The sequence below is a fragment of the Cynoglossus semilaevis genome, chromosome 11 (assembly GCF_000523025.1).
Source record: "Cynoglossus semilaevis isolate Cse_v1.0 chromosome 11, Cse_v1.0, whole genome shotgun sequence".
NCBI classification, from domain to species: Eukaryota; Metazoa; Chordata; class Actinopteri; order Pleuronectiformes; family Cynoglossidae; genus Cynoglossus; species Cynoglossus semilaevis.
The window spans coordinates 11,194,004-11,210,242 of record NC_024317.1 but is presented as its reverse complement, the minus strand read 5'-3'; the positions used below and the strand labels follow the sequence as shown (position 1 = coordinate 11,210,242).

At 36.9% G+C, this 16,239-nt stretch overlaps 1 protein-coding gene across 1 annotated transcript in view; it reads left to right on the top strand.

Annotated features, from left to right (window-relative positions):
- The window catches only part of LOC103386349 (band 4.1-like protein 1), a 60,330-nt gene that overhangs the window by 16,676 nt on the left and 27,415 nt on the right, over positions 1-16,239 (top strand). The window contains exons 4-6 of the mRNA XM_025060304.1: positions 851-915; positions 14,609-14,746; positions 15,197-15,364. Of these exons, the coding sequence (XP_024916072.1) occupies positions 14,708-14,746; positions 15,197-15,364 (207 nt within the window). The 5' untranslated portion in view covers positions 851-915; positions 14,609-14,707. The remainder of the gene's footprint in view (positions 1-850; positions 916-14,608; positions 14,747-15,196; positions 15,365-16,239) is intronic.

Sequence of the window (16,239 nt, the reverse complement as noted above, 5' to 3'; positions counted from 1 at the left end):
ATCCTCACTGACGTCTTCTTGAACAGCTTCATTCATGCACATACAGTACTAATCCAGAGGCCTGTGGACCGGGGTCTTTGAAAGAACATGACACATTATTGGATATTCAGTGCACGTCATCAGATTAATATTCACAATTTTGTTTAGATGAGATTAAAGCGTCCATTTGATAGCCATAAAAATTAACAAATTAATTAATAAATTAAACTTTATATTCAGCTTGAGCTTGAAACCCTGGACTGATGTCGTTACTATAAACATCAATAACTGAAGTTGCTTTCACTGTACCTTAAAGTAAATTGAAAGCTAAGTTTTGATGACAGATTCTAACACAAGGCTGTGTATGATCCATCTGTACAGATTATACTATCAAACAGTTGATCACACAGATGTGAGCATTTACAGTGCCATCGAAACACCAGAAGATTACAGTACAAGTACATTTTTCTTTAATGTCTTTGATTAACTACAGAGGTTCATGACTTACGTAGGAATTCTGTTCCTATGGCGTGGTGTAACATGATTTTCACCTTTAGTCCAAACTCACTCACTCACCCACACTACACATTGGTAACATCATAATGTAGGACATAAAAACATCAGAAGAGTCTGACTTATACTTTCGAGCCAAAATGTACAAAACTTTTTACAAAACAGCCTTTATTTCTGCCATTGTTTTTCTAATCCTTCAAAACTCTCGAGCCTACCAGTCATTTTCTTAACTGTGTAACAATGGCCTTTGTTATGGAAAGGAACATCAGGACAGTTGACCTATGCAAAACCTTAAACTCATCAAATTACCTTAAAAATAAGCTGTAAATCAACATTTTCTTCTGTATGTTTCCTGCAGGTTACGTCTCCCATGCTCCCACTGTTTAAGAGGATTACCGTGCAGGAGGTCCTAGCTGCTCTCAGGTCAGAGGTTGTAAATCTTGGCGCTTGGATGTGAAAACTGTAAATTCTCTTACGTGTGGAGAATGTGTTTAACATGAAGGAGTTATGCTTTCCTGGGTCACTGTCACAACAATGACTCTGTTGTGCCTGGTACTTTCTCTGGTGCTCTCTGCGGTGCTCACATCTCCAACGCTCTACATATTTAACACAGTCCTCAAGAATGCCACTGTTACGTGCAAGATAAACACCTTGTGTGTTTGTTTTCTTGGATTTTGTGCATAAGGGCCCTCGTGCTTATGGCTGGATTTGTGATGTGCCCAGTGATGACCCACTCTGCTGAGAACGTTCTGTCTGCTTTCTTGGTGTTAATGGAGAGTAAAGTATAATCTCCTGGACACGCTGTGTGCTTTCCCCTGCGCTGCCTGTATGTCTGAGGTTTCAGCTTCCTCATTTTAATCCAGCAGACAGTTCACATCTCAATTTGAAAATGCATCAGTTCTTGGGATGTCACTATTATAGATTTCCTTGGTCCGATTATTGCAAGAATTATAAGTAATTGATATTGAAAATGCATCAGTTCTTTTTATTATAGATTTCCTTGGTCCAATTATTGCAAGAATTATAAGTAATTGATTCCACTCCACTTTGAATGTGTCACATGAAGACTCCTTCTAAAAGTTCCCAAAGTTACTAATAAAGTTTAGTTAATTGAATTTATTAACCCCCTAGGAGAATTATTTTTAATATATCCAGATGTTTAAGTTCATTTGTCTAATTTTATGTGGCTACATATAACTCGTCACGTTGCACTGAAAGCTGAAGTGTGTCAGGTCCCTCAGTAATGTTTAACTTTTCTACTTAACTGTTGCTAAATGACAATTAGTTTCTCTCTGCCTGTTCAGTAAAAGAAGCCAATATGTTGTTATACACAAGGAACACAACTACTACACGTATTGCTTTTTGCTCTTCAAGACAGGATGGTCCATTTTGACACCACAGAGTTCCTATTAATGTCTTTCCTAACTAAATTTTAATGATGCTGCTCCTGCAATCGGCATTTTTTTTCTGTGCTGCCTCATCCAGAAGGTCTTTTGCAGGAGCCTCTGATGTCCCTGTGATTTTATTTGGTGTGAAAGTTGCATGGGTGTTGTGTTGCCTCTGTTCCTGGAGGCTTAACAAACAACAAAGCAAAAATATGGGGAGAAGCCGCTACTGATCTAATGCACAGGTGTGTGTTTGTGTGTTTAGGGTGGTGTATGATATGATAGATTATGTATTTTTCTGGTCTAAAATTTCATAAATAATTCATTTAAATAACATTTTGCTAATAATGCAGCCTCTGCTCTGTGTTGTTCCTGTCAAATATGCAAATAAATGAAAAAGCACACCTAAATAACCCTGGTTTATGCAGAGAAGGACTTAGGAAGGTCACTGCTCAGATTCACTCTCGGCTAAAATGATAAATGAATTTTAACGTAGCTTAGTTTCACGAACAAAACACGTTTTACTTGTGAAACCAAAATAGAGACTGTTTCAAGCAAAGATTTAAAGGAGAAGTGAAAATCTGCCCTCTGACAAACTACCCGTTGTCTGGTATCCGAGTCTCGTAATAAAATAATCCCAAAATGTGCAGTCAGGCCAGTTACAGTAGAGAAAAGAACATTCTGCCACTCTGCCTCTGCAGCACTGGCACATGAACTGAATAGTGATTTTACTAATTAAATAAGCCTCATTTTTGAGTGAGTCATTTTCATTCCCCAGTCAGAAATAATAAAATAAAGTTTTGCTGCAAGAAAGGTGATTGCTTTCACCATTCTTGCCTGTCTCCTGTTTTTAAAAAGGGTATTTTTAACTAAAAGATACTTTAATTTTCTCTCTAAATGGCTTTTCTCATTATTGTTGCAGTATATATTAGTCAGCCAAAAATAATGCCATAAAAAGATAAAGGTTGGTAAGGAAAGGTTTCATAATAGTTGTAGAAATTAGTAAAGCTTTTTAAAATTTAAAATTAAAATCTAACCTAGATACAGCTAAAGGTTTACAAATGAATTACACACATGGTAAAATCACCCAGATAAAGCTTGAATCAACTACTGTTTTAAAAGGTTAGGCAAAACTGAAAGAAGTTAAACAGATATATATTTTAAAAAAATAGCAGCAATTTGGAAAATTGTGCCGTGTCGTAGCTGCAGTATTTATACCGTGGATAAAGGCTTGCCTTGGTGGGAGGATAGGCATAATAAGAGTTTACCAATTAATTACAAATGACAAAAAACAAACAAAAGAAAAGGAAAACGAGAAAAATAAAAACAGCAAAGTACCATCAAAGCAAAAGTGGGGAAATTATTTTTGAAAATAATTTCAAGGCAGCAGATTCTTTTTTTTTAAATATTTGGCCACCGTGCAATGGCTGTGATTTTTTTTTAGCCTATTTTTTAAATAAATCCTTGAAATATATTACGAAATTGTTTGCCACTATAAAATGATTTATTTGTATTTTGGAAATAAACCTCATCCTGTTATAGTGGTATTTCACTCTAGAGTGGGTGTAGCTTTGTTCCTGTCCTCTGCCTTCAGGTTGTAACATTGTGGAATGAATCCCCAGCTCTTAGACTGTGATACAGAAGTTGTTCAGGGCTGCAAGCTGCGTAAAAAACTGCACTTGTTGTTTCTAGAGGACATGCAGCAGAGGACACAGATAGATTCTGTGGTCGACCTCATACAGAAAACACTGTGCACATCTTACATCAGAATTATATTTTGACTTGCAAATGCAGTAGAATGCTGATGCAACAGCACTGTCATTTACTGTACAGTATGTCTAAAAATTGAGTGTTAAAAAACACTGTCATGATGCAGAGTTGGCAGCTGAGTGTAATTAGGTTGTTTTCTGACTAGGTCATGGTCATATCAAGATTTGTCATGGCCTTCTCTTGGTGGCTGGCCCACTGATGCTACGGGCTGCACTGAATGGCTCTTCATCTTCCTGCTCACGTCAGGTTTTATTGCACACTCACACACTCTTCGATGGTAGGATGAAAACAGAGTTGGAATTATTGAGATCAAGCAATATAATACTGTAGTATAGCACTGATGTGTGCTCAGGTTATGATTATAGGTAAATGTTCACCAAAACAACATCTAATAAAAAGGTAGAAGCCTCTGAGCCATTTGGCTTGAATTGGAATTGTTCTCTGAATATGAAAAGGTTTGATCTTTCTGATGTCAAAGATTTGATTGCATCAACAATTGGTGAGCCTTACAAAAATGTAATAAAATGTGGTGCATATACAGTATGTGTAAGGTCTTGAGGATGTGGTAAAACACTAGCTAATGGTAGCTGCTAGCTAAAGCTCCAGCTAGCTGGTCAAAGGTCACCATGAGATAGCCAGGCAGAAATGTTATGGAGATACAACTGTATGTATATAAAAGAAGAAGAGGTGAAAATGTCGTCTCTTTTATTAACAGAAGCTCCTACAATGTAATGAAAGTGATATCGGTGCAGCTTTAATAAAAATGTTTACCGCACAGAGGCTAATTTTAGGGCTTGACACTGAGATTACTCCTTTGAGAAAAGCCATCATGACCCCTGCACAGCAATAATTATGTGTCATTGCAACTGCTTTCACTGTTATTACAGAGCATTGCTCCTGGCTGCAATCTATACAATTTATTTGCATGGTGTAATGCAGCTGTTAGCAGATAAGATGCTAACTTTTCCCCCCAGAGTTATCAGCTCAGAAAGGGCACAGGAGCAACAATGGAAAAAAGGAAGTAGAAAATGGAGACGTATAATAAAAATGTCTACTTTCCAGTCCTGATCCTTTTTCTACAGTCAAACTGGTGCTCATGTTTGGCATATGAGATCACTTTGCTTATAGGGAAGTGTATTTAATGCTCTTTTTTCAGAGAACAAAGCCTTACACAGATTATAAAGAATTATTTATGTGTTACACCATTTGGGCTTAACACAAACACTGAAAATAATTTAAAAAATACATAACGATGAATAATTTAAGACACAAATCATTTTTCTCTGCACACACAGAAAACATCAAACTTACCATCATTAATTAATTACTCCTGGTATCAGACAAGTCACACCTCAGAGCTTCACCTGGTCAACAACAACAGACACTTTGATCACAACAAAGGAATGTTTAATGCCATCTAATCATAATTATTTTGGTGAATATTCAAATAATGAATATTTAACACCATTACTCATTGACACGCACACAGACACAAACCCTGAGGCACATTTTAATCGATTCATTTCAGGTTTTAGAGCCATTTCTTCTTTATATATATATATGTGTGTGTTAAAGCAAAGCAGGTTTCTTTTTTTAGAAGAAAACAAGCAAGGTACTATCTCAGCACCACACCATCTGGCTCATGTAAGAATAAATTACTAGTTTAAATTAAAAGGCGTTGGTTTAATTGGAAAAACATCAGAATTACAACCAGGGACCTGAGTCACTCAGTTTTCAAAAAAGCTGGACTGTCTGATGCTCCCTCCCACTCTTGACCAAAGTTCACATCACTCTGTTTAATTAGGCAAGCATATGAGTGTTGAAATTTGGCACCAGTACAATACCAACGGCATAGCGTAGCTGCAGTAGCTAAGCACAAATGTGTGAAAAAGAGCTTTGTTGCTTATTTAACAGTACAGTCAGCTATCTTTTAAGTATGCATGTAAGTCTAAGACAATAATTGCAACCAAAAACATAATTACTTAATATTGAATATCAGTTATGACAGACGGATGCTACACTTTGTTGTGTTCCCAGCAAAGCTCTCCTGTTGTGTTGAACCCACCACGTACTGGATAATGCCATATGGTGTGGCCAGATGTCACTCTCTATAATTGACACTATATACACACACATACATATATATATATATATTTCTGAACTGTACCCCTCTTTCATGTATTTTTATTCTAAAGCTGCCACTGAAGCACTGTGGTAGCGCAGCCTCATCCTCTGCATCATCTCAGGAAGGAGAGGTTTTCTTCAGTTAGAATGCACCTTTCCTTTTTTTTGTTTTGACATGTTAAAACCAAGACTCTGCGCCCTCTAAAAGAGCAGGATGGTCAGACTCATTGTGTCTCATTGTGTGGCAGAAGGACCACACCTGCAGCATCACGGCCTTTTTATTGTTCAGGCCCACACCCTCACTCACTTCAAGCGGTCCATTAGTCAACAGTGGCTGAAACAGTGCTGCTGTAACTATTTGAGCAGCAGCAGAACCTGTTCAGCTGGCAGACGGTGCTGCTACAGGAAGCCAGGATGAGACCAGTTTGTGCTGAAAAAGCAAGAGTCCAACAGGACAAAAGAGCAGTGGAGTCAGTTCAGAGCAGATGTAATGGATGTATGGGTTTCCTCTGGGTACTCCAGTTTTCTACCGAATCCCAAAACATGCTTAGTAGGGGATTAGGTTGATCAGACACTCTAGATTGACCGTAGGTGTGAAGGTGAGTGTAAATGGTTGTTGTGGCCCTGTGATGCTCTGGCGAACTGTGCAGGGTGTACCCCTCTCTCGGCCGCTGGGTTTGGCAGCTGCGACCCTGCAAAGGAATCAGCAGTAGATAATGGATGGAGGGTTGGAAACTTAGAAGCTGTTTAATGTTTCTGTAGACTTTAGTTTACTGTATAAAAGCCACCTTCTAGGCCACTTCTGTCCCCACCTTGCACTAGATTGATCCCCTGTGATGGCTTGTGCATCAGTCAATATTGGATTCACATTTAAAGGCTAATATTGATACACCAAATCCTAAAAAGCTAATACTTTGAATTATGAACTCCAATGGTGTTTTTTCAAATGTCTGTCACTCTTGTGGTGAGTTTGGGAATGTTGACCTTCTAGAAATTTCTAACAATTTACTGAACATTTAAAGATGGAGCTTTTACTTTTGTCAATCAACTCACAGAGCTGAGGTGACCTCTGGAAAGCAGGCGTACCTTGTAACAACCACTCACAAAGAAATGCTTTTTTCTTGAAAACTTGACATTCAAGAAATCCACTTACATCACAGTGTTGACGCACATTCAGAGAAAAAGAACCCGGAGATTAGATTCAACTGGTGTTTACAACATAGCATTGCAATGTTTGAAGATGAATGATGGATAATTTGACTTTTTTATTGTTTAAAGATTAAAAAAAACTTTAAAACGTTAAATAATCGCACATAAATACATTTTATGTAAAGTTCTAATATACAGGAGAACCAAAGGTGTTATTTACCCTGTAACTGCACTGTACTGGCCTGCCCTGATCTTTTTGCCTAGATGTTTTCTACCTAATGAGTGTGGCACAAACTTTTGTTTATATTTCATTTTTTTATATATCACACTGTGTGACACATACAGTATGACGTTATCAAAGAGAGAAAAATGGACGCAGAACATAGGTTCTATTAAACCAGAACCTGTAGTTGAATCAGGGGCTGCCATGAGACAAATGACTTTGAACCAAACAATTCATTAAAATCAGATTTATCAAAAAAATTTATAAGACATAATATAAACGCAGGCATTGCTAATGACATGTGATAACATTACAGGGGGTCTTCATTACACAGGGTCCTTGCCTAATTCTACTGAAATGTAAATAGGGGGACAAGGAAACATATAAGAAATCTTTCTAAGAACAAAAAATGTTTTTGTAATTTTGACAAGAGTAGCCTGTTTTTTTTCCCGTAGACTTACTTGCCAAGAGATTTATGGATTTATGCTCACAGTGAGTGTTGACCAGCATTGTCAGTCTGTAGGAACACTGTTATATCAAATTCAAACTGTTGACCAGGCAAAAAGCAGCATGATGATAGGCTGTCTTCCCAGCAATACTGCATTGTCCTCTGCTTTAAATAGGCCTATAACTCAAAGGGACCCAGGAGAGCAGAAATCCAGCTTTGATTCCAACTGACGTCTACCATTCTGTCTTGATATATTGCATTTACTATGACTCAGGGAGGGAGTAAATCGGAGGGATCACCTTTGAGGCGTGCAGGAGAAGACATTAGCATCGTCCTTCCTATGAACGATAACTGAAGCTTGTGGTTATGTTCTTATCTGTGGATTTATTCCCACAGTTCTCTCTAATGAACTTGGCTACAAGGGCATGCTGTTGCACCAAGGCTGGCACTCAGTTCTAGTGTCACTATCAGGATAAACAGAGGAACAATGAGTAGATAAACAAATGAAGAAAACATTTAAAGGAGATTCAATTGCAGTCTTGTTTAACAGTGAAACTGTGTGCATGAGTTATTAAGGATGTTCCAAAGAAATGAGCACAAATCCATCATTGCTCTTGGTAAAAACATGGCTGATGTGTTTTGTCGAATCTAATATTTATGCTTTGTGCCTTATTAGTGGTATCAGTGTCTCCATGAACTAAAGTCAGTTGAGAAAAGGTGAATTTTATCCTCATAGAAACAGGTGTTTAACTCTTCTGTTTGTCATAATGTGAAGAACTTTGTCTGTAACACAGCTAAATGTACAGACTTGAGTTTTAATTTGTAAAAGTCTGATGAAAGGCTGACCCAATTCCAAATGTATTTTTATTAGGGATGGCAATAGCAGGTCAATATCCCCAGCTAATCAAACAGCAGTTGCTGTTTCTGTCTGGATTTGTTGTTAGTCAATAAGCATCTGTAAATACCAGCCAGTAAATACCCGTCTCCATTTGGAGGATTTGTCAAACTAAGATGTGAAGTCTAACACATCTTCAGATGTTTTACAGATATCCCACGTGGTGCAGATTACTCATCTGTTTGGTTTTTTTTTTAACAGTAATAATATGCATACGTATCTCACATAAACAAGAATTCTTCTCATCATTTCCTATATTATGACTGTGTGTTAGGGCATCATTGAGAGTAAAATGATAAAAACTAAATGAATAGTTAAGTCTGAAATTTATGAGAACAAAGTCACAACATTAATTTACAAGAATGATGTCATAAATCTCATAATAAAGTTGTAGGTTTATGAGAATTAATTAGTGGCAATATTAACATTAATGTTAAAGGAAAAACGTGTTTAGTGTGTGAAATGTGATGATAATAAGCCAAACGTTTGCAACGCTTGAAATGAACGACTTTAATTTTGTAATTGTATTAATATTTTCTTAATGTGGCTCTAATACACTGTTAAGTAAACTGAGTTCAGTATCTTTTGTCGTTGTATATGGTAGTCAGGTCTACAGACTTTGGTTTGGGGGAGTAAACAATTTAAAAGCTTAATTTTCTACTTGGAAAACTCAGTTCCCATTAGTTTTACCCAGCTGAATTTGTCTCTTCTCATGAACTTGCTTTTACACGCTTCAGGCATGTGTGACTGTAGACAGAAGGAATCTAAATTGTCAAACTAGTGGCTTTAAATTGAGATTTCAAGGAGTTAAAAGAGAGAGGGAATCACCACACCACATCGCTCAATTACCAACATATGTATTATTATCTAGTGAAGTTTTGTAATCACCAAAAAAATCTTCATATTTTTGTTGCTTGAATAACGTGACATCACTGCAACATGTGGTTAAATAGGAAATGTTTCTTTGTGCTCCCGTAACAGTTATAACCAGGTTAGCATTGCATTAACAAGTGAACACTGGTGAGTTCAAAGCTGGCCAATATTGATATTGATAAAATCATTCAGGCAATTTTGGAAGTTTATTAGGACCATAATATTGAACAGATTACAGATTTAAAAGCAGGAAAAGAAATCTATTTCTGCAGACAGAAATAATACACTGCTCATTGCAGATGTTGTTCATCAGTGTTCACCAAGAATAACTAAAATACAATATGAAAGTCTAACATTTTGTCTCCATATTAAACAGGAAATATGGGAACCTAAGGTTAGCACAGCTTACATTACTGCCATGAATGTGTAAAATGTGACTGAGCCATTCCTCATCTGAAATTAGTTCTATCGTTGGTTAGAGCTGGATGGATAATAGGCTACTGTTTGCTAACCTGAACATATGACTCTGAGGTAATTCTACGAAAGTGTGTGTTTTTAGTGAGGAGAATCAATAAACTTGGATTTGCAGTAAAGCTAATAGACAGATACTCAGCATTCCTCTTCCTCTCTCGTATTTCCCTCACAGACAGACAGATACCTTGAACAGTAAACCTAAAATAATTTTTACCTCCAGACATGTTTAAAATTATTTAGACTTAATCTGAGACTTAGCTGAGTTGAAGGTGACCTATTCTGCTAGTCAGTGCAAAAGAATAAAACAAAAAGGGAAAACATTCTTACTGGGGAATTGATCTTGCAATTCAAAGAAAACATGTATGGATATTTTTTAATATTATTTATCTAACTTGACAAATAACCATTGTTTGAAAATAATGGATGCTAAACATAATTCTTTTTACTCTTGGAATCAAGACATAATAGGTTTATACTGTATAATTTATAGTTTGTAGTGTTCATAATATTTATCTTTTTAAAATTAACAAAAACAATGAGGTAAATTAATTAAATGTTCTTTTGACCAATTTTTTGACAGAAAAATTAGAGATTAAAGATAAAAATCTAAAGATAAAATCTTAATCATAGGCTAAAACACAATCATATATATACATACATATTTGTTATGAAATAAAAAACATAATTAAATAGGGCAGTATGAATCTTTGGTGTACAGGTAAACACACACTCTCACACACTCTTATCTCTGTCTATGAATGACCAGTAATTCCGTGACACCTGGCAGTAAAAAGGCTCTTGAGAGCACTTCTGTTTTGTGTGGGTGCTGAAATGACTGAAGACAACGTTATTCAAACTGCACTAACCTGTTTGTTGGTTCTTATCATCAGCATTTTGACAATAACTACTGAGAAAAACTAGTCCTAGCAACAAGAAACAATTTTCCTGCTCAGAGGTTATAATGGTAGAGAATCAGGTTTGAAAAGTGGTGACAGTCTGTTATTATCGACAGCACAGCTGAGGCGTCACACTGGGAAGAATACTGTGGACTTCCTGTTTTCACACACCAAACACACACACTTGTATCAGAAGGTGCAACATTTGAGTTACGTGAATGCAACTGAACTTGTTATGTCTGCATTGTCAGACATTTAGGAGTATAATTTACTCTGGAGTTCTGGAAACTTAACAGGTACATATGACTTCTTACCCTACATTTTCCTCTTTCGACACATCAACACACATCACTGATTCTTCAAGGCCTTATTTACCTCTTCATAATACAACTTGATTTACTAAAGAAAGATCCTTAATGCAACTTTATTATCTATGGCAGGGGTTCACAAACGTTTCCATAACAATGCCACCCAAACAGCATTAGTTTCTGGTTGTGGACCCTGTTTGCAAACCTACAGACAATGCTACAAAATATGTAAAGAAAACAAACTTTTAGAATGCATTTTCTTACTTTTATTCACTATTTAATAATTATTACATTTGTTTAGAATAAGAACATTATTTCCTTTACAAAACCTCGTTTACACATTTAAGTGTGGTGCGGGTCAGGACAAATGTTTATAAAATAAAATAGAATAAAAAACTAATAACTGAAAACCACTCATCTATGTCATTAGCTGTGACCTAAACTGCAACATTCTTTGCATTTTATTAATTTTATTGTTAAGCTGAATCTTAGCTGTGTATTATTTTTTTATAAATATTTCACAGTTATCACAGGCCATATCGTCACATGATGGTGACACCGGCTGTTCAAATAATTGAATGGAACATCAAGTGATGCTCTGCTTTTAAAGCTATGACAAATAATAAATTATTTTTTCATGCTTATTTCCCATCTGGGAAGTATTATGGCTGAGAAAATTCACAATGAAGAAGCATGAATGCAAAAACCACAACTCAAACAAACAAAAAAAATAATCACAACATCAAAACAGATGTTAAAATATGACTGCAGGAACCACAACAAAAAAATGTTTTTTTAAACTTTAACTTTCCTGTACATTCCTCTGTATCTTCTGTTTTGAACACACTTTTTCAGTAGCTACACCATATTTCTTATTTACTTGTGATCTTAAAAAGAATCAACAATATCTTATTTTATACAGTGCTCCTGTGTCAAGTATGACACTTTGATAAAATGTTCAGTTTAACGTCGAAACAGTAAATGCATTAGCGTGCAGCTACTCATGTACATGACATCAGCAAACACAGCTGTAATTAACTCGTGCATGACAACTGTGATATCCCTGATCCCCAGTTTCCTGTTATTATGACACAGCAGAGGCAGCTGATGTTATTCAGCTATAAGACCCCGTCTACTTAGATGTTTTCTCGGTTGTGTGATACGAAGACCTCCTGCTCTAATCGATCGAGTGTTGATTTGAGTGGTATGTTTTGTTATTTGCTCCGTCTGGTCGTTCCTCTCTGACTCTGGCATCAAAGAAGAGTTCTGACCCACAAAACTACCGCTAACAAGAACTCGTTCTCTTTTGTTAGTAAAAACCCAACACATGGCTGCACAGGAGAAACCCAGCAGGTCATATTGACCTTATCAACATGCCTAAATGTATAAGGCTGCTGCCTTGTGATTTGCTGGTATAATATCCTGTAATCTTGTTTGACCTGAAGTACAGATTTTAGAGTCTAACTGCACTAGTGCAGTATCATGCTGCCATAAACCTACATGAAACAAAAGGCAATACATTTAGAAGCATACAGTATGTCCTTTTATAAAGGTCTGTTAAAAAGGTCGGTGAAGAATTCTGAGCATAAAAAGACATTCCAGTTAAACTGACAGCCCAGAGATTTAAGGGAGCGCTACAGCGATTTGTACTCGGGTGTAGGAATGTTGCAAATGTTTTGAAAGCAACAGTATTAAATGATTGGACAGGCCCGTAGTGTTTCAGCTTGTAGCTACTCATTGTACTACTAAAGTCAAACATTTTTTACACCCAAGCATAAATTACATTTTTGCTGTTGCTATCTATTCCCTAAATATTGTATATACTGATTTGGACCCACGGCTGTTGCGAAATTTATTGTAAACATGTAGCTACTTTTATGTACATGTAATCAGTCAAGGTGAACACCTAAGCGTAAGCACCTACAGTAATGCATTCTGTTTTTATCTTTTGTTGGTAGAGTGTTCATTGTGAATACACTCCATTGTGCTGCATACTAATGTATAGGGTCCTCAGATCTAAGCTTTACTGCCCAAACTGTGATGACTTTGCACTACTGTACAAGGGGCTCAGATATGGTGCATTTTATGCTAATGGTGGATGTGAGTTTGCAGCAGTGAAGCCCTGCATCTCTGCTGTCACTGCTCCTCCCCCTCTTTCACTACAACCGAGAGGCGGCTTGACTCTTCCCTCGAGTATGGGGTGCCACATCAGCTTATTTCCTCCACACTTGTCACTTCTTATCTTTTTAGCACCTCCTTTAACCAGCTGTCTTTCAGGCTGCCTCGTTTTTCAGGCCCCTCGTCTCTTCCTCAGCTTTGTTTCAATTTTCTGTTTCTGTTGCTCTTCAGAAGAAAGGCAAAAAAAAAAAGAAAAAAGTGTAGTCTATGCTGTCACCATGGAAACTGTATCTCGGAGCCGTGCCAGCACTCCTCACAGACTCTCTCTCTCTCTCTCTCTCTCTCTCTCTTCTTTCTTTCCTGCCTCCCTCCTACTCCAACCTCCATATACAGATTAAAGCATACCTCTGATGAGGAGAAAGAATGAAGCAGGAGAAACAGTGGTCAGACTGCATAATCTTACAGAGGAAACAACTTTTTTTTCCTCTGTGATGAAATATTATTACTGATGGCAGCTATCAAAGACAGATGAAGTGTACACATAAAAATACCCACATCCCCCTAAGGTGCCCTACCCTGCAGCTTTGGATTGATAGCGGGGAATTGTAGCTAATGGTGTGTTAGATGAAATTAATTCATTTGATATCTGCAGCATCACTTTGAAGTAATTTGTGATTTTATGAGACACCAGCAGACTGTCATAGTCACATTAATGAGATAATTTCTGATCATACAGATTCATGATTTGAGTGATGTTGAAATTCCTGTGATAGATTCTGAGGGACTTCCTGAATTATTATTTTAACTAGATATATTTGTCTTTTTTTTTTTATAACATTCTTTATTCGTTGCCAGCAAGAATCAGTCCTGGGTCAAACACAAACACCTTCTGCAAAACAGTGCATTTTCATTTTTTTTCAGGAGTAATTTGCCCATTGTTCTGCTTGTGACATGGCTTTATTTCCTAAAAATATAGTAATATTCTAACTGCAATTTTATGAAATTGGGAAGTGGGGTTTGCAAGCAGCAGTTGAATCCATAGACAACACCTTTCTAGGTCAGCGATGCATTTAAAGTGAAAAGCCTTTGACATAAGGTTGAGTTATGTGTAAAGAAAAAACTCTTTAAAACCTCAAAGCTTTATAAGTTATTTCTAAAGGTGCTTGTGATCCTGGTGTTTCTGCTGTAGATGAATTAGGGCACACGTGTTCAGTTTGATTGTAGATTTCTTGTGTGTAAGCGTGGCCCATATTTGATTACCAGTTCTGCAAGTCTTAAATTGGGCAAATCTTATAGGACCCACATTAAACCTGTACTCAAACCAATATGGGTCCTAATTCTCCACCATATGCTTTATATTCATTAATACCTGTCCTCTTGCTCTCTGTAGCTTCACACCTGCATTGAGTTTAAATGAGCCTGAACACTGAATCTTTGTCTTCTTTACATTAAGGTTGGTGTTACTTGGTTGAGGCAACAGAGCCGGGCCCTGACTAAGTGCTGACCAGCGTGACACAGGAGTCCTCCCAGGCAGCAGGGGGAAGCAGTGGACATGCAGGACTCCATCTCAGACAGCAAGATGGGCAAACAGGTTGGCATGCTCTCTCTCTAATCATTGTTTTCATTTGAAAATTGTGTCTGTTGAGTGAATAGTTTTTCTTTTCGGATCTGGTTTTCCCCCCCCTTCTTGGGTCAGGGTTTACTGGGATTGACCAGGATGGACAGGATTAGAACTGAGATCAGAGGGACAGTTAAGGTGGAGCCGTTTGGAGATGTTGTGTTGCATCCTTGCCAATTTATAATGATACTTGTGTGTTTGTAATCCCTGTGTTGATGTAATTGAAACAATTCTAAAGTCATAATAGAGTTATTGTTTACCCTTTAGTATTGCAGCAGCTTAGTTAATTGTAGTTGTATAATGTTGTCCTCAAGTCCTTTTTACACTTTTAAGAAATCCTTCAATAGGAACAAGGGGTGAGTTACAGTGTGTAAGTAATACTTTGCCTTACTTACTCACTTTGCCTTTGTTGTATTTGTATAGGATCAGAACTCCAAGCCATTGGACGAACACAAGGAAACAGAAGAAATGTCTGAGAAGACGTCACCGAATAAGAACCTCAGATCTCCCCAGAAAGGCTCGAAACGACTAAAGACGGTCTCCTTCAAAGTGACGCTGATGGACTCTTCTGAGTTTGGAGGAGAAGTCGAGGTATGAAACACAGAAAAATAAAGGACAAAATTACATTTTCTGGAATCTTAAGAACCGTTGAACAAAATGTGACACTTTTATCCCTTCATGCTAATATTTTCCCCATGTGGACCGTTGAGGTTCTTGTACGGAGCAGATTGAATGGACAGAGTTAAAAGAGCACCAGGATAGTTTAATATTGACAACATCCATTATTTTATGTATAGCAACAACAAGCATGACTGAAATGTTCATGCAGGTCATTTGTTGACATGACTATTTGAACATTAATGGGTAGACACCTGATTTATTAGTTATATTATATAAAACTTGGAGGAACCAGGATTCAAGAAGGCAGAATAGGACAGATGAACCCAGCATGTGTTGGTGTAAGAAAAATGTTTGTGTGTTTTCATTGTTTATGTCAACTAAAGGTACTAAATTATAATGGCACTAAAATAAATGAACCAAAAAATGGAACAGAAGAAAGGCAATTGAAACCACAACTGTTCTCTGATGCAAACGAAGTTAACCTACAGATGTTCAGTAGCAGTATGCAGTGGTTTTGCCTTGTATTTGAAAGCAGAGTTGTTAATCCAAAACTTTTTTGTTCAATTCTTTTGTTCAATTCAAAAAAATAATTAAATCACATGTTGGCACAGTATGTTTTAGGTAGGGTTTATAAACAATAAAACAGTGGTTTGTGATTGCATTACAAACGTACAATGTTTTCCACAAAACAAGATCCATTTTACTGTGGACCTTGTGAGCTAACTCAAGTCGGTTAAAAAAGCAAAGATAGGAGAAACACAGTATTTGAGGCTGACTACTAAATTTATCACAGAAATGAAGTGACAAGTAAGTGGAGTCTACTTTGGTGAGGTGTGAATGTCATT